Source organism: Zootoca vivipara, chromosome 13 (assembly GCF_965207765.1).
Source record: "Zootoca vivipara chromosome 13, rZooViv2.hap1.1, whole genome shotgun sequence".
Classification (NCBI taxonomy): Eukaryota; Metazoa; Chordata; class Lepidosauria; order Squamata; family Lacertidae; genus Zootoca; species Zootoca vivipara.
This window is the reverse complement of record NC_142596.1, coordinates 682643-704640: the sequence shown is the minus strand read 5'-3', so window position 1 is coordinate 704640 and position 21998 is coordinate 682643. Positions and strand designations below refer to the sequence as shown.

The 21998-nt window shown below is 49.7% G+C and overlaps 1 protein-coding gene across 4 annotated transcripts in view; it reads right to left on the bottom strand.

The window, feature by feature from the left end:
- Positions 1–1760: 1760 nt before the first annotated feature.
- PTPN9 (protein tyrosine phosphatase non-receptor type 9) overlaps positions 1761–21998 on the bottom strand; it is a 61466-nt gene continuing 41228 nt past the window's right edge. For 3 of the 4 annotated variants that reach the window (XM_035137806.3, XM_088657368.1, XM_088657370.1), the window contains 8 exons: positions 18738–18848; positions 17751–18079; positions 16839–16932; positions 14332–14401; positions 7215–7293; positions 6395–6545; positions 4131–4338; positions 1761–3567 (listed from right to left, as the gene is read on the bottom strand). In XM_035137806.3, coding sequence (XP_034993697.1) covers positions 3353–3567; positions 4131–4338; positions 6395–6545; positions 7215–7293; positions 14332–14401; positions 16839–16932; positions 17751–18079; positions 18738–18848 — 1257 coding nt within the window. In that variant the 3' untranslated portion in view covers positions 1761–3352. The remainder of the gene's footprint in view (positions 3568–4130; positions 4339–6394; positions 6546–7214; positions 7294–14331; positions 14402–16838; positions 16933–17750; positions 18080–18737; positions 18849–21998) is intronic. The other variant, XM_088657369.1, reaches the window with a different exon arrangement.

Below are 21998 nucleotides of genomic sequence, written 5' to 3'. Positions count from 1 at the left end.
CATGCAAGCGAGTTCCCTGTGGGGAGGGTGCAGCCAATTCCTGCAGAAAGTGAAGCCACCTGCCATCAATGGTGAGGCTGAGGTGGGCCAACCTGCCACAAGGGGTAGGGAAGATGGGTAACTGGCCTGATGCTCAGATGAGCTTCCTTACCCTTAGTTTACAATGAATGGCAGCAGTTCTCTGGGATTCCATAGACTCATAGACCTGTAGAGTTGGGAGAGACCCAATAGGGCCCCTAGTCCGTCGTCCCCCCCAAACCTGGAAGTGCATGCTGAACTTCTGCCTGCACCCAGATGCATGTGTTGCAGCTCTTTGCAGAGACAGAGACAAAGCAACAAAAGACGTTGGGACTGCACATGGCACCCCAAGGGCACATGGAGGTGCAGAGGGGGGCAGAGATGAGCTGGCACAACCAGAAATGGTGCTCCTTGATTGCTTCCCTGCCTTACTTCAGGAGGTTGCGGGCCTGGAGAAGGGCTTTGGGCAAACATCTCCATGCAAGCAAAAGGACACCTACTTGGTATGCAGAAGGTCCGAGGCTCAGCCCCCTGCATCTCCATGGAAGGCAGAGACCATCCATGCCTGAAGCCCTGGAGAGCCTCTGCCAGTCCATATAGACCAGGCATCCCCAAACTTCGGTCCTCCAGATGTTTTGGACTACAATTCCCATCATCCCCGACCACTGGTCCTGTTAGCTAGGGATAATGGGAGTTGTAGGCCAAAACATCTGGAGGGCCGCAGTTTGGGGATGTCTGATATAGACAATAGTTAAGCTCTATGGAGCAATAGCTTGATTCCTTCCAGTCTTTATATTTAATCCATCCCTCTATTTAGAACCACCAGAACCAGGATCTTGATTTATTTTTATGGCAGGAGTCAAAGTTCCCAACGCAGAGGAGGGTCCCAGGTTTAGGCCCCTGCCAACTGCAGGTCCAGGGGGGGGGGCAACGGCTCCCACTGGAAACCTTGGAGAACTCCATACCAGTTGCTGGAACCTTCAGGAGGGGCCTGTGGTCTTGTGCTTGAATCCTGCTGGCGGGTTTCCCACAGAATGCTGGACCAGAAGGGCCATGGACCTGATCCAGCAGGCTCTTTTATGTGCTTATGTTCAACTCCCATCTCTTCTGACCCTTGACTATGCTGTCTGGGGCTGATATGGAAGGATATCCAGCAACATCTGGGAGGGCGATAGGTTCCCCATCCCTGGTTCATATTGACTAACAGGTGGAACAGAGGTCTGATTTAGTAAATTATTATTTATTACATTTATACAGCACCTTTATCTTCCAAGGATCTCAAGGTGGTGTACATAGTTCTCCTCCTTCCCATTTCATCCTCACAACAACCCAGTGAGATAGGTTAGGCTTCTAGCCTAAGGTCACCCAGTGAGCTCCATGGCTGAGTGGGGATTTGAACCCTGCCCTTCCAGGTCCTCGTCCAACACTCTAGCCATTATGCCACATAGTTTCTCATGTCCATCCATGTTCCTGGGCTTGCTATAGGAGCTTGCTATGGGAGCCAGGCCAGAGCCCTAGAGGCGTCTCCAACTCTCCCCCACCCCCCTGCTTCATACAGGAAAGCAGAAAGCATTATCACAGCTCAAGGGCCTGTTCCTGCCAGGTAAAAGCAGCACCGGAAGGATGAGGGTGCCTGGGGAAGAGTCCTAATGGGCGGGCGGGCAGGCTGACTGGCCCCTGGGGCCTGACTGTCACCACCTCTGCTTTAAACCAACACAACAAATGAGATGGCAGTGAAGGTGTGGGTTGTAGGTATATTTATTTGCAAATACAAAAGAGAGAGGGAAATTGCCATACAATAGCAAATAGGTACATTTACAGTTATCTCCAATTCAGACTTGATCAAGTTAATGTTAAATACAAAACTGAGAAAGAGAGGGAGAGAAAGAAAGAAAGAAAGAGAAAGAAAGAAAGAAAGAAAGAAAGAAAGAAAGAAAGAAAGAAAGAAAGATTGTAAAAAATAAAAAATGCACATTCAAAAGAGCTTATTCCAGTCTAAAGTTACTGAGGGCAGCTCAGATGCCCTCCCCTGGTGTGGAGGGTGTCTGTCAGCCGGCTTTAAGAAAACAGGAGCTCCCAGTCTTGTCACTGGCAGGCTGCGCAAGGAGAAAGAACTGGATGTAGAGAGCAGTAATTCTCCCACTTAAACAAAATTGGCTTTCAAGGTTTTGCTGGAGAGGAGGGGCTGTGGAAGAGAACAGCTCTGAGGCCCGATATCAAGTCTCCTCCTCTACCTCTCTTCTCCCAGATGTTTGGGGCTTAAGCCCCACTTATTTGACCACTCACACCCACACCGCCCCCTGCTGAATCCTTCGTACCAACAACTGCCTAGCAATTCCTGGCAAGCGGCAGAACTGCAAGTGGGTTTCACATACCCCGCCCCACATCGCAGGAAAAGAGACCCACAAATCTGTAACCCAGCTAATAACCTTTTCTGCAGGCTTAAGATACAAAGGTGAAGGTGGAGGAGAAGAATCCCATTGAGTTGTAGCACAGAGGATCCTTGCAGGTTAAGGGTGCTGTGGCAACATCACATGGACACACACACACACCAGGCACCATGGCATTTGTGTGATACAACATCACAACTTGCACGCTGCCTGTACGCTGTCTGCACAACAGGTGTGCCCTTGCAAGTGTGTGTATGCTGAAGCTACATCAGTGGGTGAACTGGGATGGCACAGTGGGCAAGACCAACCTTGGGCAGGCTGGGCAGACAAGAACCATTAAAGTAATTCATAACACGGACGCTGCCACTCAATACAAAAGGTCCCTGTAAGATATTAGGACTCTGCATCTTATCTATGCAAAGGGAATACTGGCTACATCTTTGAACGAGGAGTGCGTATTAAGTACATACAGACAAGGAAACAGCTAGATTCAGTGGCGGGCAAGACGGAAGCCTTGGATATAACTGGAAAGGATTCCCTCCGCATCAGAACCAGGGAAGCAGCAGCCCCTCCGTCTCCAGAAGGTGGAGGACGCTGAGATGGCAACGAGTTCCATCTTCTCCCTGTTTGCCTCCAGTGGCAAGTCAGGGCCGGAAGTTTGGTTTGTTCTTTGTTTCATAAGGCACAGTTCAATCAAGGGTGCTAGTCCTGGAGAATGCAAGCCTTCATAGCCCATGGCTACTAGTTGCGACTTGAGCTAGCCAGCTAGTCAAACAGAAAGTTTCTGATAACCTCAGTGGCAGAAAAATTGGCTCACATCAGTGTTCTGGGTAATGCTGCATCGGAAGATGCCGACAAATCTGGTTTGGTCAAGAGGGAGGAAGGGAGGAAACAGGGTTTGGCCTGGTCCCTGCTGCTCTGTGGCCACTGAGCCAGGATTCCTATTAGCTCTTTTCCTTCCCTGCCCAGGCGTAGGAGGAAGGGAGCAGGTTCTCTCTCTGCGCATGTTCAATGATGGCCAAGTAGCAGAAGTAGTACTGCTCAGGGGTCTGGATGCTGAAAGCTCGCTGCATCCTCATCCGCACCACTGTCTGCTGCACGTTCAGTGTGCCCACGTCCTGCAGCTGAGACAGGCAGATGTCCAGAGCGCAGAAGGTACCTGGGGGAAGAAGATCGCTGTAAGCCAGGACCCCTTGGACTCTCCACACCCACCTTCCGCCACATCCTGTTGGACTCCAGCTTCGACCAGCCTCAGTCAGCATGGACCAATAGTCAGGGAGGGTGGGAGGGGGCTCCTGCAACACATCATGGCCCTGCTCTGCCTCCACAGTTGGTGGCTCTGAATACCAGTTGCCAGAAACTGCAGGAGGAGGAGGAGGAGGAGAGAGGGCTCTTTGGCTTGGGTCCTGCTTGCCAGTTTCCCTCAGGCACTTGGTTGGCCACTGTGAGACCAGGATGACGGACTGGACGGGCCAGTGGCCAGATCCAGCAAGCTCTTCTTCTTATGTTCTTAACACCTGGAGGGCCACAGGCTCCCCACCCCTGCTCTTCAAACCCTATGACCGATTTCAGCCAAATGTTTATTCATTCATTGTGGGTCTTATCCAATGAAGTGCTAATTTAAAGTCACAAAGGGATTTAAACCGCCAACCTTCTGATAGGCAAGCCCAAGAGGCTCAGTGGTTTAGACCACTGAAAGCCTCTTCGCCTCAGCATCCTTACCTGTCCTGCCAATGCCAGCGCTGCAATGCACCACAAGGGGGGGCCCACCAGGATGGCCTTTGTAGCGTGGCCCCAAGGCGCTGACAGCCACCCTCTGCTGATGTTTGACAGCCCCCAGGAAGTCGATGAGAGTTGCTGCCGAGGTCGGGACGCCATAGTCAGGCCAGCTCACATACTGGAAGTGGGTCACCAGGCGCCTCTCGCGGCTCTGTGGGGGGAAGAATGGCAAAAGGGGGAGACAGGAATGGACCCCTCTTGCTTGTCCCTTCTCTTATGTCACCCCCTTTACCGGGACACCCTCCGCACTTCTCCTTAGATCAAGAGTGATCACTTCCTGGAAGGGTCACAATTACTTCTCAGCCTCTACTAGAGCCAGGGCCTTTTCAGTACTGGCCCCAACCTGGTGGAACGCTCTTTCCCAGGAGACCAGGGCCCTGCGGGATTTGTCATCTTTCCGCAGGGCCTGCAAGACAGAGCTGTTCCGCCTGGCCTTTGGGTTAGACTCAGCCTGACCCGTGTTTTTCTCCCTCATGGCTTGGATTTATGGCCTACTTGAAATGAGGCTGCACTTTAAATTTTAATACTGTATTTTAATCTGTATTTTAACTAATTGTTTTTATGTTTTATTGTGGTTCTGTTGGTGTCAGCCACTTATGGCCTACTTGAAATGAGGCTGCACTTTAAATTTTAATACTGTATTTTAATCTGTATTTTAATTAATTGTTTTTATGTTTTATTGTGGTTCTGTTGGTGTCAGCCGCCCTGAGCCCGGTTTTTGACTGGGGAGGGCGGGGTATAAATAAAAATTTATTATTATTATTATTATTACTTCACAGGTTGACATAAGCAACAGGCCTCAACTGTATACCCATAATAGGAACCCCAAGTAAATATACAGTATTTGAAAGTGTTTGTTTGTTTATTATTTATTTTAATGCATTCCTATCCCACCTTTTCCTCCAAGGAGCTCAAGGTGGCATACATGGTTCTCCCCCTCCCCATTTAATGCCCACAACAACCCTGTGAGGCAGGTTAGGCTGAAAGTGAGTGACTGGCCCAAGGTCACCCAGTGAGATTCATTGCAGAGCGGGGATTTGAACCCGGGTCTCCCAGGTCTTTGTGCAGCACTCAAACTCCTAAGTCACACTGATTCTCTATGGAGACAATGGCTGCTGAGCAATCAGGGCTCTATTAAATGTTCTCTGTGCGCTCAGGCAAAGGCTCTTGTGCTGGCTGGCTAAGGAGTTGCAATGTCGCACAACGGGTTAATCAAATGCAAGAGCTGCACTGGGGGAAACTATTTTGTGCAACAGATTGCACAATCTGTTGTGCCACAAAGTTGCCAGCAAGCCACTTACACGTTGTCTTGTGAAACAAGGTTCCACTGGCAAGTATGCACTATTGCCACATGAGGGATGCACCCCATAGTCAAATTCGACTGGACTTAACTGTCCAGGGGTCCTTTACCTTTGCCTTACCTTTACATTGACTACAGCCCAAAGAAACAAAAAATGTAACGATCAAGATTTCCAGACACTGGAGACTCAGTTCTCCATAGCTTCTGGTCACCACAGAAAAAGCAGAATCAAAGGTGCAAAATAAGGGAAAGCATCCAACATTTCAGTATTTATTCAGAATGCAGAACCTGGCCTTCCTTGCTGCTGAATTCAGGCTAATGTGGCCCAGAATTCTGAGACGCCTTGCATAAAGTGTGTATGCTTGCGAGTAGGCCCAACACTTGACTGTCCACAAGGCTTTCACTCTGCTTAGTCAGTAGGAATATTCTCCAGCTGGATACACTGCAGATTCACTGATCCACAGATCTAATGTTCACAATGTCCAACATTAATCAGACATTACACACATTGACCATTTACAGAGTTCCCTGTGTCTATATTAGGAAGATGAACATTCTCAGGATAGTCCGTCCAGGATTCCAGGCAGGCAGGGGTCTCTCCCAACCCTGCCTGGAGTGATTGAACCTGGGAGCTTTTGCTTGCAAAACAGATGTTCTGCCACTCAGCTCTGGCCCTTCTCACCAGTGAGCAAGATGCGCCCTAGCAGCCCTCCTTGGAGCTGGGACAACCAACCTTCCTCAGGACCAGAACACAATACTGCCTTAGTAGTGCTTCTTAAACTTGGGTCTCCAGCTGTTGTTGTGCTACCACCATCCCTGACCTGCTAGCTAGGGATCATGGGAGTTGTAGTGTAACAACAGCTGAAGACTCAAGTTTGAGAAATACTTAAGAGAAATTTGTGGTTACCTCAAAGTTGTAGATCTCCAGAATGGTTTTCTTGTAATGGTTGAGGTTCTCCATTCCCAGATTGGTGACCGTCAGGTTTCCATAGCAAGCCTGGAAGTCTTTCTCCAATGGCCAGTATTGGCCACACTTCCGTCTGCCTCCTTCTTCCAGCCTTGAACACAAGAAAAGGAAGTTGAAGGGCTAACCGATTTAACCAGGAGCCCACACTGAAGAAAGACGCCGTGTTTCCTGTGAATGACATCTGCATACCTACCAGGTCAAGTTCAAGCACTTTACAATTCAAGGTTTTGATTGTTCTATGATATTTGTGTGTGTGCTCCTGAGTAATCCTGGTGTATATTTTGCTCTAGGAGGCTTAGTTTGGTCATAATCGAGTGTACACTTCCAGAGTTAATGCTAAATGCATTGCTTCTGGTGAAGGAGCCACCATGAACATTTCTGTCCTGGGCTTTTTAGCCTCATCTACCCATGTCCTATCTAAAGCCAAAGGGGCACATTAGTTGCCAAGTGTGAATTTTTTTCAGCTCTCCCACCCATTGCTTAGTTTATTGTAGATTTTGTCTCCTGAATGTTTTAAAGCATCCTTTTTTACTGATGACTTTATTGTTTTTCATTCTCTTTGTAAACCACTCTGATGATTTTCTTTCTCTTCTTTTTAACAATCAAGCCATGTATAAACTTCATGAAATAAATAAGTGGGCACCTGGACCTCTGAGCCCACCAATGGCAGGTGGTCAGTTGGTGGGGCACCTGTGCCTCTCCCAGTCCCAAGGCAGAGGGCAGGTGCAGAATGAAGGTGGGGCTCTGCCTGGACACTCACCTCGTAGTCATGACTATCACCAGCACATTTTGCTCCCACACCATGCGCCAGAAGTCACCATAGGTGTTCTCTAACGGCCCTGAAGAAAAGCAGCAGCACACACAGACAGACAGACAGACAGACACATTAAGAAGAGAAAGGAACTAAAGGCCTTGCTTTATTATGGCATTTCTATCCTACCGGTATTTCTCCTCCGAGGAGTTCCAGGTGGTACAGATGTTCTCCCTCCCCTAAGTCATCTTCCCAGCAGCCCTGTGAGGTAGACGAGGCTGAGAGAAGATGGCTGGCCCAAGGTCTTCTGCCAGGCTCCATGGTTGTGTGGGGATGCAAACCATGGTTTCCCAGGTCCTATCTAAAGCCACTAGACCTCATTTAAAGGTTTAACATAAGGATTCATTCTCCCTGGCATTTCCCCTTCAAAGGACTCTCAGCTCATGAAGCTTTGCCGCCAGCAAGAGAGCCCTGGACTGGGCGGAACAACAGCCTGGCTGGCTATAAACCCAGCTTTAGACAACTCCTCAACCCATGGTTAACTTGCTAAATGCATTCCCACCAAATAAGTATCGTAAGATGTGGTGAGAAAACTGTGGCAACAGTCATTGTCTTAGGGGGCCTTTCTAAAGTATTGCGAGAAGCCCATGGGCAAAAGGGGGCCCTGGTGGAATCCTTGAACTCCAGCTCCCATCACCCCTAGCCCACACGACCTATGATGAGATGATGGGAGTTGTAGTCCAGCAACATCTGGAGGCCCACAGCTTCCCCAACCTCTGGTTCATAGCTGCCAAGTATCCCGTTTTTCACGGGAAACCCCCTTATTTCCAAGCCATTCCTGGTGCTGCCACAGATTTTTTTATATCCCTTAAAACTCCCAGATTTCAAAGTAAGCAGCTCCAAGTCCCTCCCCCTGCTGGCCAGGGACTGGGAAGACCTTGCCTCCTTGCAGAGAAAAGCCTCAAAGCGAGCAGGAGCAGTTTCCCTCTTTGCTTTGAGGCTTTTCTTCGCTCCCCTTGCTTCTCCCGCAGACCCGTCTTTAGGGCGCTCACCCACCAGGGCCACGGAAGGGGCACCAAACAGCTGATGTCAGAGGCAGGCAGCAGCAGAAGCAGGGAGAGGCGCCTCTCCTAACCGCGGCTAGCAAGCCTGTCCCGCTTGCTTTGCGGCGAGCCGGGCGGTGAGTGAAGAAAGGGTTAACTTTCAGGGAAGGAAATCAACTGTCCCCTCCCCCACACATAGTTGAAATCCCCCATTACTACTATCTCACTTCCTTTTGAATGCTTGGCCATATGTTCCAGGAAGGCTTCATCTGTGTCCTCAGTTTGCCTTGGGGATCTATAGTAAACTCCCACAATGAGATCACTGTTATTTTTCTCTCCCTTAATTTTGACCCAGATACTCTCAATATGGCTTTGAAGTTTTAAATCCTGGATCTCTTCACTATAGTATAATGCTACTCCTCCTCTTTTCCTGTTTGGTCTATTTCTCTGAAATAGATTGTATCCCTCTATTACTACATTCCAATCATGAGACTCATCCCACCAGGTTTCAGTGATGCCTATTATGTCGTATTTAGTTTGCTGTACCAAGAACTCAAGTTCATCTTGTTTATTTCCCATGCTCTGTGCATTAGTATACAGACATTGAAGACCATTGATCATTCCCCCATGTCTCTTATTTAAGGAGTTTTTCCTCCCACCACTAAGGCTGTGTACTTTTTGCTCCATTTGGTCCTTGACATTTGGGTGATCATCTTCAGCACTTGGTAGACTCCTACCTTCAGGACCACTGTCTCCCTCCCCCACATAAGTCAGTTTAAAGCCCTCCTGGTGAGGTTTTTGAGTTTCATGGCAAACAAATTCCTCCCAACCCTTGTGAGGTGCAGCCCATCACTTGCCAGAAGTCCATCTTCAAGAAACTGCAGACCGTGATCTAAGAACCATTTGCGAAGCCAGTTGTTCACTTCCCCTATTTTTCCCTCTCTCCCTGGGCCATGTCGTTCAACTGGGAGGACAGATGAGATGACAATTTGTGCATTTAATTGCTTCAACTTCCTGCCCAGAGCCTCATAATCACTTTTGATCTTCTGAAGGCTATGGCTTGCAGTGTCATTGGTTCCCACATGGACCAAAAGGAAGGGGTATTGGATCCTGGCCCCAGGGAAACAGCACACCTCATGGGATGTCTTATCAGGCCCACAAATCACTGCTTCTGTACCCCTCAGTAGGGAATCCCCTATCACCACTACATGCCTCCTCATTTTGCAAGAGGATAAAGGATTTTAAAGGGGTGAAATGCCGTGGGTTTGAGTCCTACCCTCCAGAGTAGCAGAAAACAAGTTTTCTCCCTCTTCCATGGGGCAGCCCTTCAGATAGTTGAAGATGGCTCTCATATTTCCTCCCAGTCTCCTCCTTCCCAGGCTAAACACCCCCAGCTCCTTCAACCACTCCTCATAAGGCTTAGTTTCCAGACCCTTGATGATATTAGTCTCCCTTATCTGCACACCTTCCAGCTTGTCAGCATCTTTGTTAAATTGGGGCTCCCAGAATTGGACACAGTATTCCAGGTGTGGTCTGACCAAGACGGAATAGAGTCCTCCCTCGATCTGGACTCTAGACCTCTGAGGATGCAGCCTAGAATTGCATCAGCCTTTTTTGCTACTGCATCACGCTGCTGGCTGACATTTAGTTTGTGGTCCACCAAGACTCCCCCCCCAGTTCCTTTTCACATGAGCTGCTGGGAAGTCAGGTGTCCCCCACCTTGAAGGAGGTGATAGACCTCCGCCCCAAGCCAGGGCAGCAGCACCCAGCACCTAGAGCCAGCTTACCCCCCACTGTAATTGTACAAATCTCACTCACGTTCCCTGTTTAACCATTTAACCTCTCCCCATGGGGAGTTGCTGCACCAGAGAATCTGAGCTTCCCTTTTCCAGCAACCTCCTTTTGGAGCTTGCCTTGGACGGCTGTCTTCCAGAGATTCTTCAGCTCTGATTCCAGCATTGCAAGGGGTTGGACCAGATAACCCTCAGAGGATGCCTTCCAGCCCTACACGCCTATGATTCTATAGGACTCCTCGCTTAGCCAGCCTCATTCGTCTTGCACTGGGAAACAACAGGCAGCCTGGTGTGACGTAGAGTTGGAAGGGGTTCCCAGGGTCATCTAGTCCAACCCCTAGACTAGAGAGGAACTGGGGAGGAACCGGCTGCAAAGGGTGCCCGCTGGCTTCTTCCCGGAGAACCTCTTCACCTACCTGTACCTGGCAGGGAACCCCTGGGTGTGTGACTGCACGCTGGCCTACCTGCGCCACTCTGTCTTACTATGCCTCTGCTTATTGGCCCTGCATCATGGGAGTCCTGGGCCTACGTCATGCCATCCCACCAGCCAAAAGGTCAACAACTCTGGGAAATGGGGGGGGGGCACCAGAGAGATCTTTGCACCACGGCGCCGGATATGCTTAAGACGGCCCTGTTCTCCTGGCACGTTCAAAGGAACAGTTTAGGTCACCCTAAAGGGGTGACCCTGTAGAAGGCATGGTTGTCAAACAATTATCAAACAATTATCAAACAATTGTCAAACAGCTGACCAATCATGTCAATTCTGCTTCCCCCCACCCCCACAAAAATCCTGGCTACGCCCATGCTGGAAGGCCAGTAAATGCAGAGTCTAAAATTACCAAATTGTTTCTGGTACCTGAACACTTTAATAGCAACAAGTTGTTGTTTTTTATAAAAAAAATCTATCCTACTTCTCACTCCAAAGATGCTCAAGCTGGCTAACGAACAGTAATACGCACAGAATATTACTGAGGTGTGTACAATGTCTCTCTCATATTTTTCCCTTCTAACATTTTAACAAATCAGTTTTGGTTATTGAGACATTGGGAAGAAAAGGGGGGAAGAGGAGGGTGGGATGGGGAGATGGATGGGGGTGGTGTCCATTCTGAAGGTGGGGGAAGATGATGGTGTGTAGTCTGGTATAAATTAATTTGTAGCCTGGGGGGATTACCGCGCCCCGCCTGAGAATCGTAGACTGTCCCCGGGACAGGTGAGGGTGCTGATCCCTTATTTTCAAATCTGAAACTTGGCAGCTATACTCTGGTTTAAGCCTATTTGCCAATAGAGCTAAAACTGAACGGCTTAGGGAGCTGGGTATGTTTAGCCTGGAGAAGAGAAGGTTAAGGGGTGATATGATAGCCATGTTCAAATATATAAAAGGATGTCATATAGAGGAGGGTGAAAGGTTGTTTTCTGCTGCTCCAGAGAAGCGGACACGGAGCAATGGATTCAAACTACAAGAAAGAAGATTCCACCTAAACATTAGGAAGAACTTCCTGACAGTAAGAGCTGTTCAACAGTGGAATTTGCTGCCAAGGAGTGTGTTGGAGTCTCCTTCTTTGGAGGTCTTTAAGCAGAGGCTTGACAGCCATATGTCAAGAATGCTTTGATGGTGTTTCCTGCTTGGCAGGGGGTTGGACTGGATGGCCCTTGTGGTCTCTTCCAACTCTAAGATTCTATGAAGCTCTCACCTTGGGAGGTCCTGGATCACCAGATGGGAGGGGGGACTTGTGGCCCTCCAAATGTCACTGGACTACAACTCTCATCATCCCTGACCGCTGGCCATGTTGGTTTGGTGCTAATGGGAGTTGGAAGTGTTGAATGGTTTATTTAAATATTAAGGTTCATTATTGTTTCACAAGATGTGTATCTCTTTAAAGGCCAGAGTAAATATCATGACCTAGCTTTACAGCTGTGAAGCAGTATAGCAGGTACTGTTAAGTAGTGTTAATTAAGCTGTGTCAGCAATTGGGTACAGTATGTAAAGAGCAGCGTGCACCTCTCTCAGTACCCTGGAGAATGGATGGGTCCATACCATAGCTGCCAAGTTATCCCTTTTTTTAAGGGATTTTCCCTTATGCTGAATAGGCTTCCTCGCGAGAAAAGGGAAAACTTGGCAGCTATGGTCCATACTTATAGATTAATCTGCTAAATACGCAATTAATCTGCAATTAATCTGCTAAATACGCAACAGGAAATTCAACCACATCTGGAGGGCCACGTTTCCTATCTCTGCATGGAGATGCTGGGGGCACAGCCAGATCCATTCAGGAGTGTTGGGCTGGGTAGGGCTGCCTGCCCTGGAAGACCACATGAGGAAGAGTGCGCCCGTGCCCTGCTTGTGGGTTTCACATCAACATGTGTTCAGTCACGGCACAGAACATGTGGGCCGTTGACCTGATCCAACCGGGCTCCTCTTACATGGCGAGATTGGAGCATAGCTGCCAAGTTTTCCCTTTTCTCGCGAAGAAGCCTATTCAGCATAAGGGAAAATCCCTGTAAAAAAGGGATAACTTGGCAGCTATGGATTGGAGGCGAGACCTTTGGGTTGGTTCAGGGCAGCAATGCTTGTATTCTTCCGAACAGCCTGCTGGATCAGCTTCAGGGCCCATCTAAGCCAGCACCCTCTGGGAAACCTGCAAGCAGGATTGGAGCACAAAAGCCCTCTCCCCCTCCTGGGGTTTCCAGCAACTGGGATCCAAAAACCTTATTCCCTCAGAGCACCTCTTCCATGAATTTGTCCAATCCCCTTTTGAAGCCAGCTGGCGAGGGGGGGCTCACTGCCTTCTGTAGCAGTAAGTTCCCACAGCTTCCCTATGCACTGTATGAAGAAGGACTTTCTTTTACATGTCCTTAATTTTCTAACACTCAGCTTCCTTGGTTGTCTACGAGTGTTATGAGAGGAGGAGGAAGAAAATTCTCTACCCACTTTCCGTACAGGGAGCCCCCGCCTCTCCTGCTGACCAGCACATCGCCCAGTGAGAGCAGCAGCAGCAGCAGCCGGTCAGGGGAGGGGGGTGGGGGAGAGAGGGCTCAGAGGTGCTGCAGAGCTCTGGCACCGCCCAGGTCAACAGGCTGAAGGGACAGGGCAGCCACTTCCGTCACCCCAGTTAAGGCATGGCACTAAGTGTAAGGAGGGGAGGCGGTGATTTGGGGTGCCCAAGCTCTTATGCTGGTCACGTAACAGGAAACGTCCACTCCCAGATTCTGCGAGTGACTAGAAGGTCATGTTTCCTGGAATCTCTGCACAATAAACCTGTTAAAGACAGGACAGCCTTTGGCATCTTTACTCAAGAGTAGCCATACACAAGCCCTGACGGCCTCATTTTATAAGCTTCTCTTGCAACACCTCTTACTGGCCTGTTTTCTAAACTAAGAAGTCCCAAATACTGCCAGCTTTCCTCATGGTGGAGCAACTCCATCCCATAATCATGTCGCTTGCCCTCTTCTGCACGTCTCCAAACGCCACAATATCCTTTTTTAGGTGGCGTGACCAGATCTGTACACAGCAGAGCTCTGAACACCTTGGAGGGGGGATGGGGGGGCAGAGCTCGCTGGGAAGGTGCAAAGCGGCCTCACCTCAGAAGGGATATTGTAGGGATGGGAAAGGCTCAGAAAAAGGCAGCCAAAAAGATCAAGGAGAATGGAGAAGAAAGATTACATCTGGGACATTTTAGTTCAGGAAAAAATGTGAGCAAGGTATCCAATGACAGGTGCATAAGGTTATGCATGGGGAAAGCAGAAAAACTGTTTATTTATCCTAATGTTAGAACTTGGAGGCAGACAATGAAGCTGAATGATGGAAGCACAGTCCCAAACCATGGAATTCCATGAAATGTTGTTGGATTATTGTTTCTCTTAAAAAATTATATAAATAAAATTAATAAAAAAAGGCTGTGATGGGTACCAGCTTGGGTGGTTTTAAAAGGCGATCAGACAAATTCATGGAAGAGAAGAGCGGTCAGTGACTGCTGCCTGCAAAGGCTTGTGCTGCCTCCATGGTGAAAGGGAGCAGTTCCTGGGACCCACCAGCCAGGAGAGTGCTGGGGCACTCAAGTCCTGCTCCTGAGCTTCCAAGGGGCATCTGGTCGGCCACCATGAGAAGCAGGACACTGGATTAGGCGGGACTTTGGTCTGATCCAGCCGGGCTCTTCAAATTTGCATCTCAGCTTGTGATGGAAAGTGCCCCCACTGCTTCCTGTGCAACACGGTCTCTGCTTCCCACCCTCCCACCCGGCTCCCCTGGCCAGATCACCACCCCAAATACCAATGTGCCCAGGGCCTCCCTACCTTGGGTGCCAATGTATGCATTCCTCTGCTTGTAGCCATCCATGAAACTGGCATTGATGTAATCTGTCAGCTGGAGAGACGCAACAGGAAAGGTCACCCTTACAGACAGGCCAAAGCAGTAACACCCAAGCAGAGGCACACCATAACACCCTTGGGTGCAGGGGAGATAAAGGGCGGGGGGGGGGGAACAGCCTGTGACTTTCCTCTTTCACCACTGCATGCCAAAGGCTAAAATGGGCCCAATTCTATGCTAGAAGGAGAAATGCTCCAGAGGGAGGGTTGGAGGGAAACCCGCAGCGATTTAGGGGGTACCCAGGAAAAGGAAAGGGAGGGTGAGTTTTGTTGCACCATCTAAAATGCTTGTGCTAGTGGAGCTCCTTGGTTCGATACAGTCTGTTGTCTGTGATTACATGAACTGGATTAAAAAGCTGCCTTCTTTCAAACTGGCAGCGGCTGTTGAGGAAGAGAACATCTTTCGTCTCACCTGATGGTTCTTCTAGCTGGAGATGCTGGGGACTGAACCTGGGACCTTTTGCATGCAATGCAGCTGCTCTACCACTAAGCTCTGCGCCCTAAGCTGCCCTAAGCTGCCCTAAGCTGCTGGTGGTGTAGCACAGTATCATCTCCTCCCCAGAGTCTCAGGCATCAGATCTTCCGCATTAGCTACTTCCTGACTCTGCTTCTGCTTCTGAAGGGCTGCCTGGAGATGTAGAACTCGTGTAAATAAACATAAGAGCAGTGAGGCCTGGGCTGAATTCCCCACTCAGTCACAAAGCTCACAAGGCGATCTTGGGCTCATTGCAGTCACCATCCTCACAGAGTTTAATGGGGGTGGAACCAAACGCTAAGTAAGCTGTCCTGAATTCCTTGGACAACACAAATGTGGGAGAGAAATGTCTTAAACAGGGGTGCCATTTCCACAAATGTCATCTGCTCACATCGATTGCAAGCACAGAATTTGTGGGAGGGGTTTGGGGGGTTGGGAAGCATGGCACAAGAACCCCAATTTCTGGCTTGCATTTACTTTGAATAATGATATGAAAGATTTTTCAAACTTTCTGCATCAAGAAACTGACCTCTCTGCTCTGAGTCAGTGCCCCCCGGATGATCTTTGGTTCCAGCTCCCATCAGCCTTAGCCAGCAGGACCACTTAGGAGGCATGATGGGAGTTGTAGTCCAGCATCCTGTCTGGACTACATCCAGCATCCAGCACAGGTGGTGCTGTGGGTTAAACCGCAGAGTCTAGGGCTTGCCGATCAGAAGGTTGACGGTTTGAATCCCCGCAACGGGGTGAGCTCCCATTGTTCGGTCCCAGCTCCTGCCAACCTAGCAGTTCGAAAGCACCTCAAAGTGCAAGTAGATAAATAGGGACCGCTCTGGCAGGAAGGTAAACGGCGTTTCCGTGTGCTGCTCTGGTTCGCCAGAAGTGGCTTAGTCATGCTGGCCACATGACCTGGAAGCTATACGCCGGCTCCCTCGGCCAATAGAGCAAGAAGAATGCCGCAACCCCAGAGTCGGTCACGACTGGACCTAATGGTCAGGGATCCCTTTACCTTAATCCTGTCTTATTGAATGTGTTCTACGTGGGGCTACCTTTGAAAGCAGCTTTGAAACTGCAGTTAGTGCAAAATTTGGGGGCCAGGCTGCTTACTGGGGCAAGATGGTCTGAGCACAAAAGACCAACCTTATTATTATTATTAGTAGTAGTAGTATTATTATTAATAATACCCCGCCCATCTGGCTGGGCGGCTTCCAACAAAATATTAAACTTTTATTAGTAGTCCATCAAACATTAAAAGCTTCCCTAAACAGGGCTGCCTTCAGATGTGTTCTAAAAATCTGGTAGTTGTTGTTCTCTTTGACATCTGATGGAAGGGCGTTCCACAGGGCGGGCGCCACTACCGAGAAGGCCCCCTGCCTGGTTCCCTGGTAACTTGGTTTCTCTCAGTGAGGGAACCACCAGAAGGCCCTCGGAGCTGGACCTCAGTGTCTGGGTAGAATGATGGAGGTGGAGCCAGACTGCACTGGCTCCCAATTCAGAGTGCTGGTTTTGACCTATGGAGCCTTCTGCTGCTCATGAACCCAATACCTCCAATACTGATTCCCCCCCCCCCATGAAGTGGCCCAGACCTTGGGATCGTTCTCCAAGGCCCTTCTTCACCCGCCCCCTTGATGGGAGGCTGGCACCCCAAGAATAGGGCTTTTCAGTGGTGGCTCCCCATGGAATGGTCTCTCTGGGTAGGCTTTTTCTCCAAGTCTTTGGCTCTTTAATAATCTCTGGCCTCCTTGACTTTGTAGGCCATTTGAATTCTATGTTTAAAAATCAGAATTGACCTTTACTATTAAGCGTTTTATTCATTTAGATTTTGTAAGTTGGTTTGAGTTACCCTTGGGGGGGAAAGAGTGATCAATAAATATAGCAAATAAATACCAGAGGGAACCAGATTGTGGAAGGCTGAGCTAGACCGGCAGTCTGATTCAAGAGCCAAAACTCTCAGTCCGCTTACCTCTGGATAGCTGAATTGTTTGGACAACTTCACCCTCGTTTGGTCAAGGCATGGCACATCCCCATATCTGTTCTTCTCCTGGTTGAAGGGAGACCTGTGGCAAGCAAGAGCAGGCACAGTGAGCGCAACACAAGGAGCCCTGTTTTGCCTCTAACATAGAGATGGGGAACCTCGCCTTGTGGGGCCAAAGGGGGCTCTCAAGGCCTCTGGATGAAGGAAGACACACACACACAACTCACGGACATACAATGAAGCTGAGTGTTGGAAGATTCAGGACAGATAAAAGGGAAGTCCTTCCTCAGGCAGGAGGCAGTGGAGGCCGTCTATCTCGGCACCTTGAAAAGAGGACTTGACAAGTCCTTGGAGGAGAGGCTATTGGTGGCTGCAGTGGCTCTGCTCTGCCTCCACCAGGCTTCTCAGTGGCAGTTGCTGGAGACCACAGGAGGGGAGGGCTGCTCCTGCCTCAAATCCTGCTGGTGGGTTTCCCCCAGAGAGGCATCCGGCTGGACACTGTGATGGGCTGTGGAGCTGAACCGATATGGATCTCTTGGAGAGCTTAATTCCTGTGCACATTGCCACATGGGATACATTTCCCCAGTGTTCCTGAAAAATGACAGGATACACCCCAACACTGACCACAGTCATGAGCTGGTTCAACTGTTCTCTAAGCCACAAACAAGGCTACAGGGGGTTGGACTGGAGGGCCCTTGTGGTCTCTTCCAACTAGGATTCTATGAAATGTTGCGGAAATTGGATGAAACCAGACATTGGGGGGGGGGCGAGGAAAGGGGTGTTTCTCTTTGCAAGACTGCGGAATCCTATGGGTGCTCCCCTGGCAAGGGGTGCCAGGAGCAATCACCCTCCCCCCTTCTGCCACACCTGTTGCCCCCAGTGCCACCCTTGAACCCTTACAAGGAGCAGGCAAACGTCCCCGTTGGGCTCCTGCGCCGGATGCCTTCGTACTCCTCATAGATGCCCCGCTTCTGCTTCTGGGTGACGTGCTCCAGCACCTCCTGCACCGTCATGGCCTTTGGCCCCGGAGTGTGCACCGAGCCGTTGTCCCGGGGGGATGCCAGTGGCACCAGAATCAGCTCATCAAGGGGGTCCGGGTGGCCGTTCTGCTGTGGGAGGAACCTGCAGTTCCAGCTGAGGGGATCCAGTTTGAGGGATCCACCCAGGTACTCGGGGAGACACTCTTGGGGCAGGTGCTCCTTCAACTCAGACATCTTCACCATCTGGACCTACAAGAGAGGGGGCAGGGGGAAAGGGAGGCACAGCAAAACATGAACCCTCTGCTGCATTCTGCCTGGGGCTGCCCTGGAAGGCGAGTGGGACATGACTAAACAACTAAACAACAAAATGCAGCAGTCAGGTGACGACATTGCTGCTAGTTTGTTTCCAGGCCCAATTCAAGGTGCTCAGGTGGGTGTTTAAAGCCATAAATTACTCAGCCCCCTGCCCCCCGCATACCTGAAACTGCCTCCTCCCCCTACAAAACCTCCTCCAAGGTGCTGAGATTGACAGAGGGGGCCCTTCTAGTTGTTTCCTCATCCTCACAGGCACAGGGGGGGAAGAGAGACTGGGAGAGAGCCTTCTCAGGGGTGGCCCCTTAGGTGCGCCTGGCGCCTTCATTACATAGCTTCCGGCGAATGCTGAAGATGCACCCCTTTATCTTGGCTTGTAATACTTGTGCATATTTTTGGAGCCCACCTTATTTCAGCAATTGCAAGTTGTTTTAAACTGTTTTTAATACTGTGTTTTGATTGTTGCAACTTGCCCTAGGAGCTTAGGGGGAAGGGTGGACAATAATAATAATAATAATAGGAATAGTAACAACAGTAGGAGGAGGAGGAGGAGGAGGACCACAATGGAGATGGCAAATGGTGGAGGCCCACTCACTCTTTCCCGGAGTTTCTCTTTAAGCAGCAGGCTGATGATGGAGTAGGGAACTCGGAACCACATAGGAGCGCCCACAATGAATACCTTCTTGAGACGGGCTGGAAAGGCTCCCTGAGAAGAGGCAGGGAAGAAGAGTTTGGAGGAGGAAATTTATGTTCCTGAATCGCTGTCACCATTATCCATGACAGGCAGCCACCTGACGCACACACTAAGTTTCTGGAGAAGCCTCTTGCTGGCTACGGCCCAACAGCTCTGCCCTGCCTGACCTACAGACAGAGAAAGCGATGCCTCCCAGGACCAGCTGCTGAGCATCGAAAGGGGACAGAATTGTGATCTTGCGCTCCAGCCCTGCTTGCGGACTTCTCCCAGAGAGGCATCTGGCTGCCCACAGGATGGGCCACGGGAACCTGATCCAGCAGGTGCTTCTTATGAGGCAGAGGCCAATTGTTTATGCTCCCCCCCCAGTCAGCTCAAGACATCTGGCTGCCTCAGGCAAAGCACCAAATCAAATCTGCCTGCCATGTGCAGAATCTGAAACTTACCTCAGGTGCATCCTCTAGCACACCTGAGGGGAGCAGGCAGCTTTACCGAGGGGAGGGGGCCAACAGGTCAGCGGTTGGAGGATGGATGGCGGCTAACAAATTGAGGCTGAATCCTGACAAGACAGAAGTACTGTTCTTGGGGGACAGGAGGCGGGCAGGTGTGGGGGACTCCCTGGTCCTGAATGGGGCAACTGTGCCCCTGAAGGACCAGGTGCGCAGCCTGGGAGTCATTCTGGACTCACAGCTGTCCATGGAGGTGCAGGTCAATTCTGTGTCCAGGGCAGCTGTCTATCAGCTCCACCTGGTACGCAGGCTGAGACCCTACCTGCCTGCGGACTGTCTTGCCAGAGTGGTGCATGCTCTAGTTATCACCTGCTTGGATTACTGCATTGGATATATTGAATATTGGATTTCCGAGCACAATTCAAAGTGTTGGTGCTGACCTTTAAAGCCCTAAATGGCCTCGGTCCAGTATACCTGAAGGAGCGTCTCCATCCCTATCGTTCTGCCCGGACACTGAGGTCCAGTACCGAGGGCCTTCTGGTGGTTCCCTCATTGTGAGAAGCCAAGTTGCAGGGAACCAGGCAGAGGGCCTTCTCGGTAATGGCGCCCGCCCTGTGGAACGCCCTCCCATCAGATGTCAAAGAGAAAAACAGCTACCAGATTTTTAGAAGGCATCTGAAGATAGCCCTGTTTAGGGAGGCTTTTAATATTTAATAGATTGTTTTATTTTATTTTTCTGTTGGAAGCTGCCCAGAGTGGCTGGGGAAACCCAGCCATATGGGCGGAGTATAAATAATAAATTATTATTATTAATATTTTAAAAAGTCAATTAAATAGAAGAAATGGTTGCTTCTGACTTTTCTGGGAAATGCTTCAAATGCCTTGACTGAACCACAGGGACTGCTGTCATCCTGTCCAAGGTGATGACCTCTTTGGTTCTGCATCTGTGTTCCATATCTGTGATTTGCCACTTCCCCAACATCTCATCAGCCAGTTGGTGGATTGTGTTCCATGTTAGCCCCACTCAGATTAGACCCATTTTAAAATGACAAGCATGACAGTTCAATAGACCTAGTCTGGGTACAGCCTTATTGGATACATCCCCAGTGTTTTAGGCCTTAGTGGGTAAACTTGCTTAAATTAAGTACAGTGGTACCTTGGTTCTCAAACTTAATCTGTTCCGGAAGTCTGTTCGACTCCTGAAATACTGTAGTTTGAAAACCAAGGCGAGGCTTCCAATTGGCTGCAGGAGCTTCCTATACTCAATCGGAAGCTACGGAAACCACGTCAGATGTTTGGCTTTCGAAAAACGTTCACAAACTGGAGCACTCACGTCTGGGTTTGCGGTGTTTGGGAGCCGATTTGTCTAGGAGCCAAGCCGTTTGACTACCAAGGTACCACTGTATGTCCCTTTCTTCAGTTTATGAGGGACCATCCAAAAGGCATGATTGGATATCTTGGTATTCCAGTGCAGGTGAAAATATCCTCTGCACCACATTGATGTCACAGCCACTGGGCAAGAGAGGAGAGCTCTCCCACTTCAAAAGTGAAATACCAACAGGATCTTTTATAAAAAATTAAAAAAAAAGAAGACACCTTCTAAGAGTAACATTCTTAAGAGCGTAAAGGGAGCGGGGAATCAACAAGGAAACATTGCACCATTTGGGACTTTTTAGTTCAGAGAAAAGAGAGGTAAGGGAGGCAACATGAGAGAAGTCTATAAAAAGATCAATGACAGGGAGAAAGAGCAGAGAGAAAAGTTTCTCTCCCTCTCCCATAACATTAAAACATGTGGACAGCTAACAAAGCTTAAGGTTGGAAGATTCAGGGGACATAAAAAAAGAACTTTGGACAGCTTTAAAAAAGTATTAGACCCATTCATGGAGGAGCAGGCTCTCAATGGCTACTAGCCAGGAGGGTTCTGATCCTTCTCCTGGCCAGAGGGAATAATGCTTCTGAATCCTGGTTGCTGGAGACCACAGGCGGGGAGGGGGCTCTTGGGCCTGGGTCCTGCTTGTGTGTTTCCTGCAGCCGTCTGATGGCTGCTGTGGGAACAAGATGCTAGACGGGATGGGCCATGGGCCTCATCCAGTAGGCTCTCCTTACTGGATGTTCTTAATCATACAGAATCTTTGATACCTTACCTCTTGGCTGCTACTATTAGGGCTCTCCCTGCCACCATTATCCACATTTATAGCCCACCTTTACTCTGAAGAATTGATGGTGGCACACAAGGCTCCCCGCCCCTCCCAACAACCCTGTGAGGCTGTGACTGCTCCAAGGTCCCCCACCCTGGTCCCCCAGGTCTTTATCCAATGGTCTAACCACTAGACATGCTGGCTACTGAGAGGGGGACCACCCTGTTCCCAGGCCCATCACCCTTTAAGAGCAGCATCACAGCCTTCCTCCAGATGCTTCCCCATCCCAAGCTCAGCCACATCCAGCACGACCACGGCAAGAGCTGATGGGACTTGTAGTACAACAAGGTCTGGTGGGAGCATCCCAGGCTGGGGAAGGCACAATCCTCATGGCTCCTTTGCCATCTTTCTGAGCCCAGAGCCACCTTGACGGCTACCCCATTTATTTCCTCCATAAAATGCTCCATTCCTAGTGCCTCCCCTCATGCCATAATGTTAGCCAAACCAAGGAGAACCTCTGCATTGAGAGGGAGGACAGAACTCCAAGCGACTCCAGGATCCATCCAGGCCTCTGTAGC